Source organism: Bos grunniens, chromosome 12, assembly GCF_055505025.1.
Source record: "Bos grunniens cultivar Pamir isolate PY7600 chromosome 12, Bosgru_T2T1.0, whole genome shotgun sequence".
Classification (NCBI taxonomy): Eukaryota; Metazoa; Chordata; class Mammalia; order Artiodactyla; family Bovidae; genus Bos; species Bos grunniens.
The window spans coordinates 36,359,141-36,376,372 of record NC_141176.1 but is presented as its reverse complement, the minus strand read 5'-3'; the positions used below and the strand labels follow the sequence as shown (position 1 = coordinate 36,376,372).

The following is a 17,232-nucleotide window of genomic DNA, read 5'->3' as shown; positions in this document are numbered from 1 at the left end:
TTAATTGGTTTTTAATTAATTAAATGTTGAGTGTTTTAAAACAAAAAGTTGAAGTTCTAGCTGTTAATACAGTATATTTATGAAAGCCCTTCAAATTTATTAAACTATTGAAACAAAACACTTCAAAATAACATCTATTATTTTTCTTCGCATAAGTGCTGGCTTCAAAATTATTCTGGCCTGTACAGTTGTATAAATTGGTCTATTATGAGTTAGTTGATCCTGGGGAGTCTATTCACTACTCAGAGATTTCCAGTGTAGTGTGACTGGGAGACTTGGACCTGTGTATCAGTGTGGCTCTCAGTTACCTCGTAATGTTAAATCTCACTGGACCAGCCTGGTCTACCATTGTGCACTTGTTTTGGTTATCCTATCTTTGTAATGCTGGTCTTTGACTTCTGGTAAGTATAGAAAGGGATTTTGACAATTAGCTAAACTACTACTTTTAAAATTGTTGTGGATTTTACTCTTACGATTTATAGTACAGTTTTATTTTTTCTTTGTCAGACATTGTTTTATCACATTTGGCATTAATCACTGAAATGCTAGAACTCTTATAAAACTCATGTCTTGTAAAACATGTCTGGCTTTGTAAACCTTCTCCTGGGAGATGCTGACCCCTTCCTTGCTTCATTAAGGCTGCCAGGTGTGACTGCTGTAAGTCTCAAGGAGCCCTTCGGGAGAGGGTGCAGTGGCGTGGCGAGATGAAGCACTTCTGTGACCAGCACTGCCTGTTACGCTTCTACTGCCAGCAGAGCGAGCCCAACATGACGACCCAGAGGGGACCTGAGAACTTACACTACGGTAAGGGTCCCTTCAGGTAGTGACCTGAAAAGCCCGCTGAGCAGACCTGGATTCAGGGTGGTGGTAATAAACAGTTGATTTCAGGGTTAGTTTAACATCAGCTTCTGTGGTTTCTCCAGGTGGAAGTGCCTGCAGTGACGTTTTGCAGTTTGTTTTTTTAATCTCTTAAAAATTTAATGGTAGTTGATAAAAATAGAGTCTAGTTGGGGTAGAGAGAATCTAAACAGAATTATAACGAAAATTGTTTTTAAAAAATTTCATCTGCCTTGAATAGATAAAGAAATTTTGGTACATATATGCAATAGAATATTACTCATCCATAAAAAGGAATGCATTTTTTTTTTTTTAAAGGAATGCATTTGAGTCAGTTCTAGAGAAGTAGATAAACCTAGAGCCTGTTATACAGAGTCAAGTAAGTCAGAAAGAGAAAAACAAATATCATATAATAATACATATATATGGGATCAATAAATAAGGTACTGGTGAACCTGTTTGCAGGGCAGGAATAGAGATGTAGACACAGAGAACAGACTGCACACAGCGTAGGAGGGAGAGGGTGCGACAGATTGCAAGAATAGCATCGAAAACGTGACCATATGTAAGATAGACAGCTAGTAGGAAGTTGCTGTCTAGCACAAGGAGTTCACCCAGCTTCTCTGTAACAACCTAGAGGTTCAGGAGAGAGGGCATGTATTGCTGATGTATGGTAGAAACCAACACAACATTGTAAAGCAGTTATCCTCCAATTAAAAAAAAATTTGCCTATTCACTTGCAATTTAAATGAAAACATTTTTCAGCAAATTGTATGTGCTCCAGGGTCGATAGGACAAACAGCAAAACCCTTTAGATGATGTGATTTATTTAAGAGTTAAATCTAAGAAAATAGTATTGCTCCCAAAGCAGTATATACTTTCTAATGGAACGAAAGGGGGAAAGAGTTAATTCCACAACTTAGCTCTGTATTTCAGCTCTCAGAAGAATATGAAATATTTCCATCAGTGACTATTTCAAAAAAATCCATAAAAATTAATGAGAAATATGGATTTAGAAAATCCTGAAGAAAGTGATATTTGTCTTATTTTAAATTTGTTTGTTTTTAGATCAGGGTTGTCAGACGTCCCGAACCAAAATGACAGTAAGTATTGCTTAAGTAAAGTGCTAAATACTGACTTTTATAGTGTGGGCATAAAAAGTAATTAGTCCATTTTAATCTGATTATAATAATAAAAGATTTTTTTTTTTTTACTTACCTGTTGAGATGGTTGAAGTATTCATATTCTGTTGAATTACCCAAAATAAAAACAGGTCTTTTTCTGCCTGCTGAGGGACACAAAGGTGGATTAGTTGTGGCCCTCACCCACGTCGGGCGAGATGACACATGAATACTCGTGTCCCTGGGCAAGAGTAGTGGAGCGTTTGCAGTGGGCGAGCGTGTGTGGTCCGGCGGCTGTGACAGAGCTTCTGAACAGCCAAGCAGAAGGTTGCCAGTGGACGACGATGAGCCGGAGGAATGTGGTGTGCAGAGGTGTGCACGTTTGTCCAGACTGCTCCCTGAGGCCAAGCTCGGAGGGGCCTGAGGTGGAGTTCTGGGGAGCCGGGGCAGGGTGGGCCGGCCGGCGCCCCTCAGACAGGATGGGGTCTGTGCTGGGGGCCAGGACAGCATAGTCAGTGGAATCGTCCCATGCTCACCAGGCACTTGGTCCACGCTGAGGAGTGTAAAGATGGTTGCTTCCTGTTGGTCCTCTTTGTGCAGCCATAAGGCAACTCCCAAGCTTGTTTCCAAGCTTTTGACCAAGGTTTCAAGACACCCCTTCACCTGCACCGAGGCGAATGAATACTTGTCTCTTCCAACAGCCCCGAGACCTTCTCACGGGAAGATGGGAGGACAGAGGGGGTGTGACCTGGGGGGAGCTGAGCCTTGCAGCGTCACGCTCTGCAGTCCGGAGTCCTCCCCACCTAGTCCTGTGAACTCTGGGAGCCTTAATTCCCTGCTGAGGAGTGTCAGAGGATGAGAGTCAGCTGTGTAGTTGGGGGCAAGTCACTTCATGGTTCTCTGTGTGACTTTACCCTCGTTTGTAAGTGGGGCTTTGCTCCTTGTGGTGGAACCTCCTCAGGATCATTACAAAGAGCGCTGAGACAGAGGCCTGCATCAAGGAACTGCTGGGGCCCTGACTTCAGAACTCTTCACTCTGTCACCTCTCCCGGCCATGCATCGTCTGAGCCTCAGTTCCCTCGTCTGTAAAACAGGAGGAGAAAACACCTGCTGCCCATGTGGTGCTGAGAGGGTTAGAGGGCTCATGTCATAAGGTGCTGCAAGGGTGCTGTGCATGGAGTCCTGCCCATGGTAGCTGTTATATATAACAGGAGCTGTAGCCAGAAGCTGTGCCTGCCAACAACAGCACGTGTTTCTCAGAGTTCTGGTGCTTCCAGCAGACCCAGGGCCTAGCGAGGGTCTCTTCCTGCTTCCTCTTCCTGTCTTGCCATGTGTCCTTATGGGAGGGGAGGGGCTGTGGGGGCCCTTCTTTGAGGGCCCCAAGCCCATTCATGACCTTATCGCCTTCCAAAGGCCATGCCTTCAGGTGCCATCCAGTTGGGGTTCCATCTCAGTGTGAAGTTTAGGGGACACAGACACCCAGCCCTGCAGCACTCAGGAGGTGTGGTGGCTGTTGTCATTGTAGTCTTCATTATTGGGGGTCCTTCAGCATTCGTTTTCAATAGGTATAGACCTTGCCTGTTGACTAACAGGAAAGGAAGGAACTTTTACCAGGTGACCAAGTTTAGTTGACATGGTGCCCTGTTTGTAGAGTGACAGGAGTGGAGCACGGGCGACCAGGACGTCTTGACTTGGACCTCTGGTTCATAAGGGGCTTCGAGAGCATTTCTCTGTTAAGACCCAACTTGCCTGGGTTTGGTGCCCACATTTTTTCTATCGCTCTCCCCATAGCACCTTTGTTTCTGCCTTTAGGGACAGGGCTTCAGCTTCCTTTATAGAGTGTATGCGTGTGTGTGCATGTGTGTGTGATGTGAACAGGCTGAAGCATCTGATAGACTATTGATATGTTTCTAAAATTACCCTGAAACACACAGCTTAAGGTTTAATAGCATTTATGGCAATTCTTTTCATCATTTTTCTTTTCAGAGTTAGTACCACATTAACAGTTTATGTAGTAGAAAAACCCAGAGTATCAGAAAGCCATAATAATTTCAATAATTTTTTTCTTTCTCAAAAAGAGCCTAATTATTTTAAAATACTGGATTAACAACCTTGCTTTTTCACTTAGGAGTGAGACTTGTCTCTTATATTTTTAAAAATTTTGCTGTGGGGACTTACTGGCAGTCCACTGGTTAAGACCCCACACTTCCCAGTGGGGTGGGTGCAGGTTCACACCCTGGTGGAGAGCTAAGACCCCACATGCTGCAGGACCAGACAGTGTGCTGTGGTGTCTTGACGAGCAGATCTGTAGAGGGGTAATTACTGCGCTTTGCCGATAGTTGGGGTAGGTTCACATTGGTTCCATGTGTGTTCCCTCCACTGGAACACACTGGATATTTTTTAATAGCAAAAGCAGTAAAAATTCGAGGCAGAAATAAAATGTCTCTCTTTGTTTCTCTGTAGGGTTCAGCACCACCCCCTTCTCCAACCCCCAACAAGGAGATGAAGAACAAGGCAGTTCTGTGCAAACCTTTGACTATGACCAAGGCGACCTACTGCAAACCCCACATGCAGAGCAAGTCCTGTCAGACAGGTGACCCAGGCCCTGCCCTTGAGTGACATCCATAATCTTTTCAGCAGTGGCTTCAGAGTAGATTTGTTGGGTTGTTTTGTCACTTTCTGTTGATTTTCTGGTTCTAGACATGCCTTCAGAATACAGCATATCATTTACAGTCATTAATAAATATCAGTCTCTACAGAGGTGTGCAAGTTATGTCACCAGTGACCTGGTTTCCTTGGGGGCCAGGGCCCACTGAAGTTAAGTGAGCTCCTCTGAGAATACCATCTCTTTGAGTGTGATCTGTAACCATAACTATTCTGTTTCCTTGTCAGAGTGAGTTGAAATCATTCAAACCTGTATTTTCACCAAATTTAAATGTTAGCTGTATTCTGTTGTTTAAGTAAACCTTTTTGAGGGGAGTGTGAGGGGAGTGTGCCGGGGTGTCTGGAACCATATTATATTTCAAAAAATGTTTTCTTTCTTGTTAAAAAACAAGTCTAGGGACTTCCCTGTGGTCCAGGGGTTAGACTCCCCACTTCCACTGCAGAAGCTAAGATTCCCACATGCGGTGCTTTCTATAAGTTAGAATGGCTACTGCATTCAGTTTTGTTGTTTTTAACTTAACTAATTTTGTGAAAACTGGGCATTTTTTTAAATGGGTACTCAGGGCACCCTGAGCAGCTGGGTGGGTGGCGGTTGAGGCTGGTTGCTCCCTGACTGCCTTCTGTGTCCCCAGATGGCGACTGGAGGACGGAGTACGTGCCTGTGCCCATCCCTGTGCCTGTGTACATCCCAGTGCCCATGCACATGTACAGCCAGAGCATCCCCGTGCCCACCACCGTGCCTGTGCCCGTAAGTCACACTGCATGGGCTCCCCCCCACCAAACGTGTGGGCTCAGTGGGCAAGGATGAGGCGTGGCTGCTTCTGACCTTCACTTGAATCTGTTGGAGGCTCTGCCAAGGGTTGCTGCTGCTGCTAAGTCACTTCAGTCGTGTCCGACTCTGTGCGACCCCATAGACGGCAGCCCAACAGGCTCCCACATCCCTGGGATTCTCCAGGCAAGAACACTGGAGTGGGTTGCCATTTCCTTCTCCGGTGCATGAAAGTGAAAAGTGAAACTGAAGTCGCTCAGTCATGTCCGACTCTTCGTGACCCCATGGACTGCAGCCTACAGGCTCCACCGTCCATGGGATTTTCCAGGCAAGAGTACTGGAGTGGGGTGCCATCGCCTTCTCCTTGCCAAGGGTTACTCTGTGTTTAATTAGATATTAGGTAAATAGTTCCAACCTATGTCTGTGTCTGCTTTACATATACTATGTTTTGTATTCATGTTTGTTTTAGAAGAAAGTAAGATTTGTGAGCCAGAAGGTTCACACATGGTATGGAGCCACATACAGATGTCGTCATGTGCACTGCTGGGTCCCTGTGCAGGGTGTGGCTGCTGGAGGCCTCTGGTGATGGCAGTAACCTCAGAAATTAATTTTTACTTCAAAAAGTAGCTGCCTGTATTTGGAGCTTTCCTTGTGACTTTCCAAAGTTTCTAAGAAATCCAGTATTATGAAGTAGATCACATGTCAGAGTAATTTTTAATTTAGAAAAATACCTTGTAAGCGAGTGAGCCTGATAGTAGGTCCTCTGTTCCCTTAGGTGCCAGTCCCTGTGTTTCTCCCTGCCCCCCTGGACAGTGGTGAGAAGACTGCTGTGCCCGAAGAGCTGAAAAGCACAGGTTCTTCAGATGCCCTGGGCACAGAGCTGCTGACCATGACGGACATGACTGAGGACGAGGGGAAGGCGGAAGGCGCCGACCTCCACAGTGAGCTCCCCACTGCCCAGGGTGGGCAGAGCGGGTGGGGGTCTGGGCTGGCCCCTCACTGAACTTCAGCCTGGGGAGGTGTGGGGGACGCACTGCTGCAGAGGTGATTGCAGGTTGAGACCCACATCAGATCTGCAGTTGCTCTGTGATGCCAAGCCCATGTTCAAGCCCAGCAATTTATAACCTATTTCAAACAGTCTCTTTTAATGGTTGACAAGATTTGGTTTTTAAAATCAAATCTAAATTAATGCTTGTTTCAGTGGGTGAGCTCAGACACAAAACTGACTTTATAGTAGGTTTTATAAATATCCAAACTGTTATTTTACGATGGTTATCCCCAGTTTTGTTTTATTCATTTATACGAAGAAAGTAAGTTGGATTATTTAAACCAGGGCTTGTGTTAGGGCAGTGCTGGCCAGATGGGGTAGCTGGATGCGTGTGTGCTGGATGCTTCTGTGTCTGAGCACGTTTCTCCATGTTCGTACTCCCGTTCCCCTCACCCAGAGCGCGGAGCTGTGTCAGCATGAATCCCTCCTAGAAAGGCTGTTATTTTGTACAACTTTTGTTTCCATTGTGCACATGTCTGTTTCCCACCGCACCCTGAATTCAGTAAGATGCCTTTCTCAGTGGGTTTCAGTACAAAAGTGTTTAAAACAACTATTCAAAACATTAGAAGACAATTGTAAATAAGCATGTATTGAATGATGTGGAAAACCTAGGTCACAATTCAAAAAGAATGTTGAAAATTCCAGTTGTCTGTGCTCATAAGTTTATTTTTGACCAGAGATTGCTCTTAGAAATACTCTATAGAGTTGTTTACTCTTAAAACATGCTTTTTCTCTTTGTAGAGGCACAGTGAAAACTTACAGGATTGAAAGTTTTTGTGTATTCATGATTATCTAATTCAAAGCTTATAGTAGCTTATATTTGAAGGTAGATGCATGCTCTTTCCTTTTGTGATAAATTAAAGATTCTTATTTTGCATTTATAATTAAGTATCTTTTTCACAGATTAAATATCAGTATTGTTGCAGTTTTCTGTTTTGTTTTCTGATGATACTACGGCTTGATTACAGATGTCATTATTGAAACGGACATAATTGGTTCTGACCTCTTGAAGAGTGCTGAGCCGGAGACCCAGTCCAGCATGCCCGATGTGCCATATGAGCCAGACTTGGATATTGAAATAGACTTTCCCAGAGGTACTGAGCATGCAGTTTTGCTCTTGGAGTATGAAGTGTGTTTCTAGACTTTAGCTATGGGGTCATCATTGTGGTTATGAAACAATCTCGTGTTCATGTCATTGCCTGTACTGTTATTTGTCTTTTTCATGCAAATAAAACTCAACAGTTTTCTTCCAAAAGGAAGCACATGTTGAATTGTAGGAGCTTAATTAACAGGATTTCCCAGAGCCTTAAAAACCTTAAAACTATTTCATTATAGGAACTTTTAGAGATAAAGAATAAAGAAGTGTTTGGTGTCTTTTTAAAAATTTAAATAAAATATTGATAGTATTTTTCTTAAAACCTTTTTGAAAATTAAGTTAACCTTCACAGGGAATAAAGATGTGTTTAGGTCTTTTGTTGTAAAAGAAGTGTGTTCTGTTTTTCATTATTTTCTTAATCTACTTAAGGCCAGTGAGCGTACTGAACAGGATATAAAGCGTTTAACTTTGGAAAAGATGTAATAGCTTGAAATAGATTTGTGCTGAGATCATGTAGATCCTGTAATTGAATTTCAGGTTTTAGTAATTTTTCTATCACACATTCCGTGAAATTCCATGTTGATATGCATTATACTTGTGTTTTAAGAGTCTAAACAGATGTTATCAGATCTCATAGATCAGGTTAGGTAGAGAAATGGTTCTTCAGCCAGCACAGGCTGCCCTGTGCGTGGTATTGTGCAGAGTCAGGGATTGGTCCTTTTGTTGGTTGAGTTTATGTGATGCAAGCCTGTGCTATTATGTTTGGAGTGAAAGTTCTTCTGATTTGATTGTCAGCTGCTGAGGAGCTTGACATGGAAAATGAGTTTTTATTACCACCTGTTTTTGGAGAAGAATATGAGGAACAGCCTAGACCTCGATCTAAAAAAAAGGTATGAATCGTGATGGTGTTCTTGTACTCATATCACATCTGTGCGAGTAGTGAGCTTCAGTTGTACACCAGAATATGGGAAGATACTTCCTTTTCCAGGATTAAAATGGCTTAAAGGTAAAGTTTTTATTACTTCATTTCTAAGTAAAGGATCTTCTGTTGTACCTTCATAGAAGAGTGAGTATCATTGCAACTTAGCTTTTATTTTTAATTTTTATCTTGATTAAAGGCTGACATACTTTCTACAAAAGTAAATTCACTACTTTTACAGCAGTTGATACTGTTTTCCCCCCTGTGACTTTTGGTGAGGCTGGGGTTCACAGTTGGTTATGTTTGGTCTCTGTGAAGCCTTCTAGCACATAAGAAGATGTGCTGGAGAATTCAGTCTTTCAGGGCTCTCAGACCTAAACAAACGAACAGGTATCATTGTTCTGAAAGTTTTAGTAACAACTTGCTGTATTTCTGGTTTCCAACATAAAGCAAGATCTAAATAAAAGAAAAAGATGACTTTGACGAATTTCTCCATAAAGAAAGGAAACATTGAAAGAGGAGTGAGACCTGTGGTAGGATGAAATGGGACTTTTACTTGACACCACGCACAGAAATGAACTCAGAGTGAGTCAGAGACCTGGATGTAAGAACTAGAACTCTGGGAAGAAAACAGAGGCCTAAATCTTGTTCAACTTGTGTCAGGCATAGTTTCTTAGATCTGACACCAAAAGCTCAGGAACAAGAGGGAAAATAGAAGAATTGGATTATATCCAAATTCCAAGTTTTTGTGTGGCAAACAGTACATCAGGGAAGCAGGAGGAACTGAGTTATTCCCTAAGGTGGAGCTTGGGAGAAGTTCTTTAGTTCTGTCTTACATAAATATTTGGAATCCTCTTACTTCAGATCTTTAGTTTATTATTTGTGTCTTTATTATCTCATCATCAGTCACTCTCACAGCAAAAGTTAATATGATTTTGTTATACAAAGTAATTTATGCACAAATACAGCATTCTTGGAGAGAGATTTCATGTTGTAGGTAGCTGTTCTCAAATCAGAAGTTCCAGTCAGCTCTCTGTAATATGCATTTGTTGAGAGATGGCTTACTTAAAGTCGTGAGATAAATAGGCTTAAGGAAGAGAAGATGTGACTATGGTGTTTCATGACCAGGGCACCAAGAGGAAGGCGGTGTCAGGGTACCAGTCTCACGACGACAGCTCTGACAATTCCGAGTGCAGCTTCCCTTTCAAGTACGCGTATGGGGTCAATGCTTGGAGACACTGGGTCCGGACGAGGCGGTTCGAGGAAGACCTTCTGGTGTTAGATGGGCTGACACCTCGTAAGTGCACTGGTTCTGTCTTCACTGGTTCCTGTTTAAGATCAGGCTTTTTGTTATCCACCACCTTTGAATAGGATGACTGGAACTTAAAATACATTTGAATTCTTATAGAATAAAGTGATTTCAGGAGGTTTCTTAATCTTCAGACAGTAAAATTTCTTTTCTTAGCTAAGTCAGTGAAGTTGAAAGAGGATCTGCTCTCTCACACCACGGCTGAGCTGGACTACGGCCTGGCCCACTTTGTCAATGAGATCCGAAGGCCCAATGGGGAGAGCTACGCACCCGATAGCATCTACTATCTCTGCCTTGGAATTCAGGAGGTCAGTAATTCCACAGCTCTGAAATACAATGTTGTTAAGGAAGGTTGTTATGGCAGTGCTTCTAGAGAAAAATGTTTTCTTCTAAGATATCATGTAACGTAAGGATTTATTGGCTTACCAAGCAAGGCAAAGATAATTTACTTGAAATAGGGTTTTTGTTGTTCAGTTGCTAAGTTGTGTTATACTCTTTTCAACCCTGGGAACTGCAGCACGCCAGGGTCCCTTGTCCTTCAGGATCTCTAGGAGTTTTCTCAAATTCATGTCCATTGAGTCAGTGTTGCTATCTAACCATCTCATCCTCTGCCATCCTCTTCTCCTTTTGCCCTCAGTGTCTGCCAACATTAGGGTCTTTTCCAGTGAGTTGGCTCTTTGCATCAGGTGGCCAAAGTATTGGAGCTTCAGCATCAGTCCTTCCAGTGAATATTCAGGGTTGATTTCCTTTAGGATTGACTGGTTTGATCTCCTTGCAGTCCATGGGACTCTCAAGAGTCTTCTCCAGCACAATTCCAAAGCATCAGTTCTTCAGCATTCAGCCTTCTTTATGGTCCAACTCTCATATCCGTACATGACTACTAGAAAAACCATAGCTTTGTTGGCAAAGTGATGTCTCTGCATTTTAATAGGCTGTCTAGGTTTGTTGTAGCTTTCCTTCTAAGAAGCAAGTGTCTTTTAATTTCATGGATGCAGTCACTGTCCATAGTAATTTTGGAGCCCCGGAAAATAAAATCTTGTCACTGCTTTCACTTTTTCCTTTTCTGTTTTGCCATGAGGTGATGGGACCAGATGCCGTGATCTTAGTTTTTTTGTATGGTGAGTTTCGAGACAGCTTTTTCACTCTCCTCTTTCACCCTCATTAAGAGGCTCTTTAGTTCCTCTTCACTTTCTGCCATTATAGTGGTATCATCTGCCTGTCTGAGGTTGTTGATATTTCTCCTGGCAGTCTTTAATTCCAGCTTGTGATTTATCCAGCCTGGCATTTCGCATGATGTACTCTGCATATGATTTAAATAAGCAGGGTGACAATATATATAGCCTTGACGTGCTCCTTCCCCAATTTTGAACCAGTCAATTGTTCCATGTCCAGTTCTAATTGTTGCTTCTTGACCCCCATACAGGTTTCTTAGGAGACAAGTAAGGTAGTCTGGTATTCCCGTCTCTTTCAGAATTTTCCACAGTTTGTTGTGATCCACATAATCAAAGGCTTTGGTGTAGTCAATGAAGCAGAAGTAGATGTTTTTCTGGAAGTCCCTTGCTTTTTCTGTAATCTAATGAATATTGGCAATTTGCTCTCTGGTTACTCTGCCTCTTCGAAACCCACCTTGTACATCTGAAAGTTCTTGGTTCACATTCTGTTGAAGCTTAGCTTGAAGGATTTTGAGCATAACCTTGCTAGCATGTGAAATGAGAGCAATTGTATGACAGTTTTAACATTCTTTGGCATTGCCCTTCTTTGGGATTGGAATGAAAACTGACCTTTTTGAAAATACTAGGGAATTGTAAAGGATTTTCTTAGCTGCTCTGTGTATAGTTTTGTATACATTTACTTCCACCATTGGTTTATTTTTTATGCATCTTAGGTGATTTCTAATGGATTTTCAACATGCATCTTCAGTGACTTATTATCGCCCTTCATATCTTCGTGCCCCATTACATACATGACACTCTAATGTTGTGTATGGTCCTGGTTCCCACCTCCCAGGCTTTGTGCTCGTCCCATGTTTCCCTTATACTTTATTTTTACTCATTGGAGATGGACTTTGGTGTTTACATCATTCTTTAACAACTCTCACTGTTAAGGATTGTCATAGGAAGCGATAAGATTCATAAGTTTGCACTGACTTGAGGAGAGTGGAGCATAGAGAGCCTCTTGGGCTGCTCAGCGAGGCCATCACAGGTGTGGGAAGCCAGCCCCCGCCCCGAGCCTCAACGTGCGTCCCCTGGACCCTGTATGTAGTAGTGGAGCCACCTGCTGTGTTCTTACCTGACAGACTGACAGCTCTCATCCTCTTACATCCTGAGTTCTTAGGTGTATACCTCAGCTTGGAGTGTTTTCAGGAACAGATTAATTGGTAACTTAACGTTTCTTTCATTTTCTAAGTATATAGATAAAGATAATTTCCGATTTTATAAGTGTGCTAATAGACATATAAGGCGTTTATTTTTTTCTTAGGAAATAAAGAGTATAAGTGATATACAATTAGTTGATTCTCCTTCAAGGTGTGTTTTTTTTTTTTTTCCAGTACTTGTGTGGTAGTAATCGAAAAGACAACATATTTATTGATCCAGGATACCAGACATTTGAGCAAGAATTGAATAAGATACTCCGAAGTTGGCAACCAAGCATACTTCCAGATGGTAATGCTCTTTTAAATACAGTAGCAGTGACTTTCTGCTGGGATCTCCTTGTTTTTATAGAAAGTGTGGCTAAAATTAAGAAATAATTTAAATTAGAGAGTACTTATTTATGAATGTATCAGATCATCCTTTGTTGAATTAGAACTGAATGTGATTGATAACTAGTGTTTATGAAGAACTTTGTGATAAATGTGACTCAGTTTCTCTAGAATAAGAAATAAACTGGATGTTTGTTTCTCAAGCCCTTTAGTAGAGATTCTGATATAAATTTCTCTTAGAAACCTGTTTTAGACGTATAAAGAAAACTTGTTTGAATGGAAATGACCTATTTTTTTTCAGGATTTCTACAGATTTAAATCCCCTTCTGACCACAGTCTGCTCGTCACCTGGAAGACCAGGAGCAGACCCAAGGCCTGGCCCCAGGGTCTAATTGTGTAGTGTGTTATGGTTCTGGCTCTGTGTTGTTTCAGAGCCATGTAGGGGATGCTGAAATTCATTCTAGTTGCCCTGGAGTGAATGGAGGATTGGATTAGGTTTGTTCTTGAATTAACTATCTGTTCCTAGACGGTTACAGGAAAACTGTTTATTGTAATTCTTTAAAAATATTTCTCTCTATTTAAGGGTCAATATTTTCTCGAGTTGAAGAAGATTATCTGTGGAGGATAAAACAGCTAGGATCACACTCTCCAGTAGCTCTTCTGAACACCCTGTTCTACTTTAACACTAAGTATTTTGGCCTGAAAACAGTGGAACAGCACTTACGGCTTTCCTTTGGCACTGTGTTTAGGCACTGGAAAAAAAACCCTTTAACCATGGAAAATAAAGCCTGTCTTCGGTACCAAGTGTCTTCCTTGTGCGGAACAGATAGTGAAGGTAGTGTAACCGGTCTCGTTTGGGATTGGCTGTGGCAGGGATAGCTGCTTCTTGCCTGACTGGAGGCCACATAGGTCCCTTGTTAAGAACTCAAGGACTGTCGCTTCCATAAGATAAGACAGCCCATGTCGTGTTAAAATTAGGAATTACCAGAAGCCACAGCTTCTGGCTCTGAGCACACCCGGTCCCGTCCTTTGGTGTAAGAGCAGTGGGAGTGAACACAGTGAGTCGGGTCACCTTTCTTGAAGGCTGGTCGTAGAGAGTTTATGTGATTTTTATTTCTTAAGATAAAATTACTACTGGAAAAAGAAAACATGAAGATGATGAGCCAGTATTTGAACAAATTGAAAATACAGCCAATCCTTCTAGATGTCCTGTGAAAATGTTTGAATGCTACTTGTCTAAGAGGTGAGTATTTATGATACTTGATTTTTTTAAATGGTAGCAACAGTTAGGTGCTCTGAATTTATCAGAGGTGACTTTTTTTCATTGATCCTTTTTAAAATTTTTCTCTTTTCTTATTTCAATTATGTTTTTAGTCCTGTTATAAAGCACCCAGCTTGTATCTCTTAAGCATATGTTAAGAAATTGCTCTCTACTAAGGAAGTTATTGCTGTTGTAGAGGGTGAGACAGTAAACAGTGTAAAGTTTGGGGGCTGTGAGTCTCTCTTGCAGCCAGTGAAATTTTTAGAGATCACAAATTATTTTATGCTTGTTCATTATTTTATATATGTACCCTCTAATTTTTAAAAGGTAAACATGAACTCAGAATGTATTTTCTTAGGTAATCAGTTTTATAAACTGTCCCCAGGTTAGCTGTCAAGAACCATAAAAACAGTAATGTCACCTCTAGGATGATTATTTTTAATAATTAGTATTTCAGGTGGTTTTGGGTAGCCCTCTGTGGCTACACCAGTATTTGGATCTTCCAGTCATATTTTATTCTGTCTCTGGAACTGGGATGAATCTTGAAGTATTATAATTGGCAGTGCTTTACTTGTTTAATGGCAGTATTAAAATAATGATTAAAAATAATGTTTCTATCGATGATGTCTTGGTTTCAGTGAAATACAGAATTTAAATTATGGTGGGAAAATACTCTTATTATAGAAATTAACTTTCAGAATGTCTCAAGTGATAGAATATTTAATGTAGTTAATCATGCATGTGGTCTGCCCATGTAATGTGGTAATGGTAGCAGAATTATTCTTAAAATAAAAAAAGAAGTTGTGAGGAATTTTGTATACATACTGTGAAATTGACTTTCTTCTTTCTTCCAAAGTCCACAGAATCTTAATCAGAGAATGGATGTTTTTTATTTGCAACCAGAATGCTCTAGCTCTGCAGACAGCCCTGTCTGGTACACGTCCGCCTCACTGGACCGAAACACCTTGGAAAACATGCTCGTACGGGTTCTTTTAGTAAAAGATATTTATGATAAAGACAATTACGAACTGGATGAAGACACAGACTAAAAAAAGGAAGGATTCAGAAGCAGTCAGGATAACAGCGTTAGGCAGTCATGCTGCTAGATCTTCATTATGGAAACATTTCAGGTTTACTCCTCCTGTTCTGGGTTTTGTAGCAGTGCACCCACACCGGGTACTACCATGTAAATAATCTGTGAGTGAAGTTGCCATTATTCTATGTAGTGGTTTTAGGATACTTACAAATACATTCAAATTCTTTTTTTTTTATTATTATTTATTTGATTAGGTATGTTTGTAACTTTTTACATTACAAAATATGAATGAGAATGTGCCATGTATAATTTTTTCTTGTAGTAAGAAACATCCATATTGCACCACTCTGCTGTTGCAAAGCTTCCTGGAAAGGGGGCTCTTCTGCTGGGTTTCTGACCGAATGGTTGTGTGTGGGGAGCACCTACTAAAAGTTTAGAACTTGCAGTGTCTTTCAGAATTTTTAAAATAAACTGTAAACTAATGGGCTGGGGTTTTTGTTTTGTTTTTCTGGGGGTTTTGTTTGTTTGATTTATGCTTTAGTTCCTAAAGCCTTACAAGCTTATGTAGAGAGATACCATCTTTTGTACCAAAAACAGATGAGGGAATGCTGTTGATCCTGGTGTGGATGCTGGTGAACTGTTATGTGAGTCCATACTGCAGACCGACCTCTCTGTTCCCTGTATTAAAACCTTGGTGTCCTTTCCTCACTGGTGGCTTTCTGTAGCATCCCAAGCAATAATAATTATATATATATATATACATACACACACACACACACATATATACATATACACACTTGTATATATATGTGTGTGGGTGTATGTGTGTACATTCATGTACACACATACACACATATAAAAGATGATGTTAATATGTCCTAGAGACATTTTCTTTGTAAAAACATCTGATGAAAATATAAAATTCTGTTTTTTATGTCAACCCTAAGCACCCCTTCACTATATAGGCATTGGTTTTCCTCTGCCCTTGAGGACACAGATCACGTTTGGGTCCCTGGATAGGACTCTATAGCTTTAAAACTTTATGAAGATTCTTGTACCTGCCCTCATGCTAGGTAAAATTATGTTCAGAAATGCCACTCCTGAGACCGTCATTATGGAAGAGAGTGAGTTGAAATAAGATAGGAGCCATTTCACTCTGAGGATTAGCAGTACAATGACTCTGCCAGTTCAGGTGATTGGAGGGCAGAGAAGGAGACTGGATCAAGTGTATCTCGAAGGAAATCACGTTCCATGTTAGACTGTTTGGCTTTTACATTTTAATTACTTCTTATAGAAGATTGCATTAAAAAACTTTATACTGCTGCATGTTGATTTATCCATTCAGACCTTTTCTTTTAGAACAAGGAAGTTTATATAAAATCGTACTGTCTATACTGAGGAAGTGCCAACTGTGATTATCTTGAAGAAATCCTTTGGCTGACTTCATAGAGCTTGAGTTTGATCACATGGTCTTGTTTCCAGTTCCTGAGTCACTTCAGTGATGTTCATTATTAAAACTGGGGGAAATTGGGCTACTTTCCACAGTGGTTAAGCAGTGTCTACACATCCCTTAAACATTTCTCTCTTCCTTGGGATAAATGTTAGCATTCAGAAAAAAGTCTCCTCAGTCATGATTTGGGAAATTTCACGAGTGTATTCAGCTGTATATTTAAGCAATAATTAACAAATATTTTTGACGTAGAAATTACTCTATAAGGTTCTAACTTGTTTTATAAAGTTTGAATAACATTTCTGTCCCTTAACTGGTTTTATATTTGTGGATTTGATAGATTGACAGCAAATCTGATATTACTTAAAAAGATATAGATTGCTCATTGTTTAATGAAGTAGGTAACATTTACAATAACAAAAATTTTCTCATCCTCACCTTTTTAAGAACTACAGCTTTAAGCACTTTTCCTATAAACACATGTTGATTAAAGGTGATTAATCCTAACCATCTTTTGTTCTTTGAGGTGGTGCAGTATTCCACCCAGAGCAATAACGTTTTCCCTAAATGTCACCTCATGTGTGTTTTACCAAACGCCATACATCCTGCTGTGGCCCCACTATTCATAGCACCTTGTCTTGCTATTTTCTTTCTCTTTATTGTGAAAAAGGCTTCCCCCTTTTCTCAACAGAAATGTCCGCATAGTTCTGATGTGGATACGATTGAGGATTTAGAACTTCTGTCTTTGTCTTGACTGCAGTCCAAGGACTGGTTAACTTTCTCAGAAGCAAAAGAATAAAATAATCCTATTTTGTGAGGACTGTTTGTTCTGTGAAACCACTTCATCTGGAGCACATTTTGTTGCTTCCTGGACCTCCTTGGTATGTGGTCCTACATGACCGTGAGAAAGGGGCAATGAAATGATAGTTCATTTTGCTCCTCAGTGGTTCTGATGACAGTGCCCTACAACTATAACGTGGTTGCCTTCAGATTGCTGTTGGAGATGCTCTGTTTTTCTGTT

The 17,232-nt window shown here is 40.9% G+C and overlaps 1 protein-coding gene across 16 annotated transcripts in view; it reads left to right on the top strand.

The window, feature by feature from the left end:
* ZMYM2 (zinc finger MYM-type containing 2) overlaps window positions 1-15,243 on the top strand; it is a 63,686-nt gene extending 48,443 nt beyond the window's left edge. For 14 of the 16 annotated variants that reach the window (XM_086329828.1, XM_086329835.1, XM_086329838.1 and 11 more), the window contains 13 exons: window positions 639-804; window positions 1,906-1,940; window positions 4,422-4,551; window positions 5,255-5,370; window positions 6,167-6,332; window positions 7,408-7,533; window positions 8,331-8,425; window positions 9,583-9,751; window positions 9,920-10,071; window positions 12,312-12,426; window positions 13,048-13,299; window positions 13,587-13,707; window positions 14,582-15,243. In XM_086329828.1, the coding sequence (XP_086185954.1) occupies window positions 639-804; window positions 1,906-1,940; window positions 4,422-4,551; window positions 5,255-5,370; window positions 6,167-6,332; window positions 7,408-7,533; window positions 8,331-8,425; window positions 9,583-9,751; window positions 9,920-10,071; window positions 12,312-12,426; window positions 13,048-13,299; window positions 13,587-13,707; window positions 14,582-14,774 (1,836 nt within the window). In that variant the 3' untranslated portion in view covers window positions 14,775-15,243. Of the gene's footprint in view, window positions 1-638; window positions 805-1,905; window positions 1,941-2,110; window positions 2,272-4,421; window positions 4,552-5,254; window positions 5,371-6,166; window positions 6,333-7,407; window positions 7,534-8,330; window positions 8,426-9,582; window positions 9,752-9,919; window positions 10,072-12,311; window positions 12,427-13,047; window positions 13,300-13,586; window positions 13,708-14,581 lie in introns of those variants that run through there. The other 2 variants (XR_015138211.1, XM_086329839.1) reach the window with 2 other exon arrangements.
* Window positions 15,244-17,232: the final 1,989 nt, after the last annotated feature.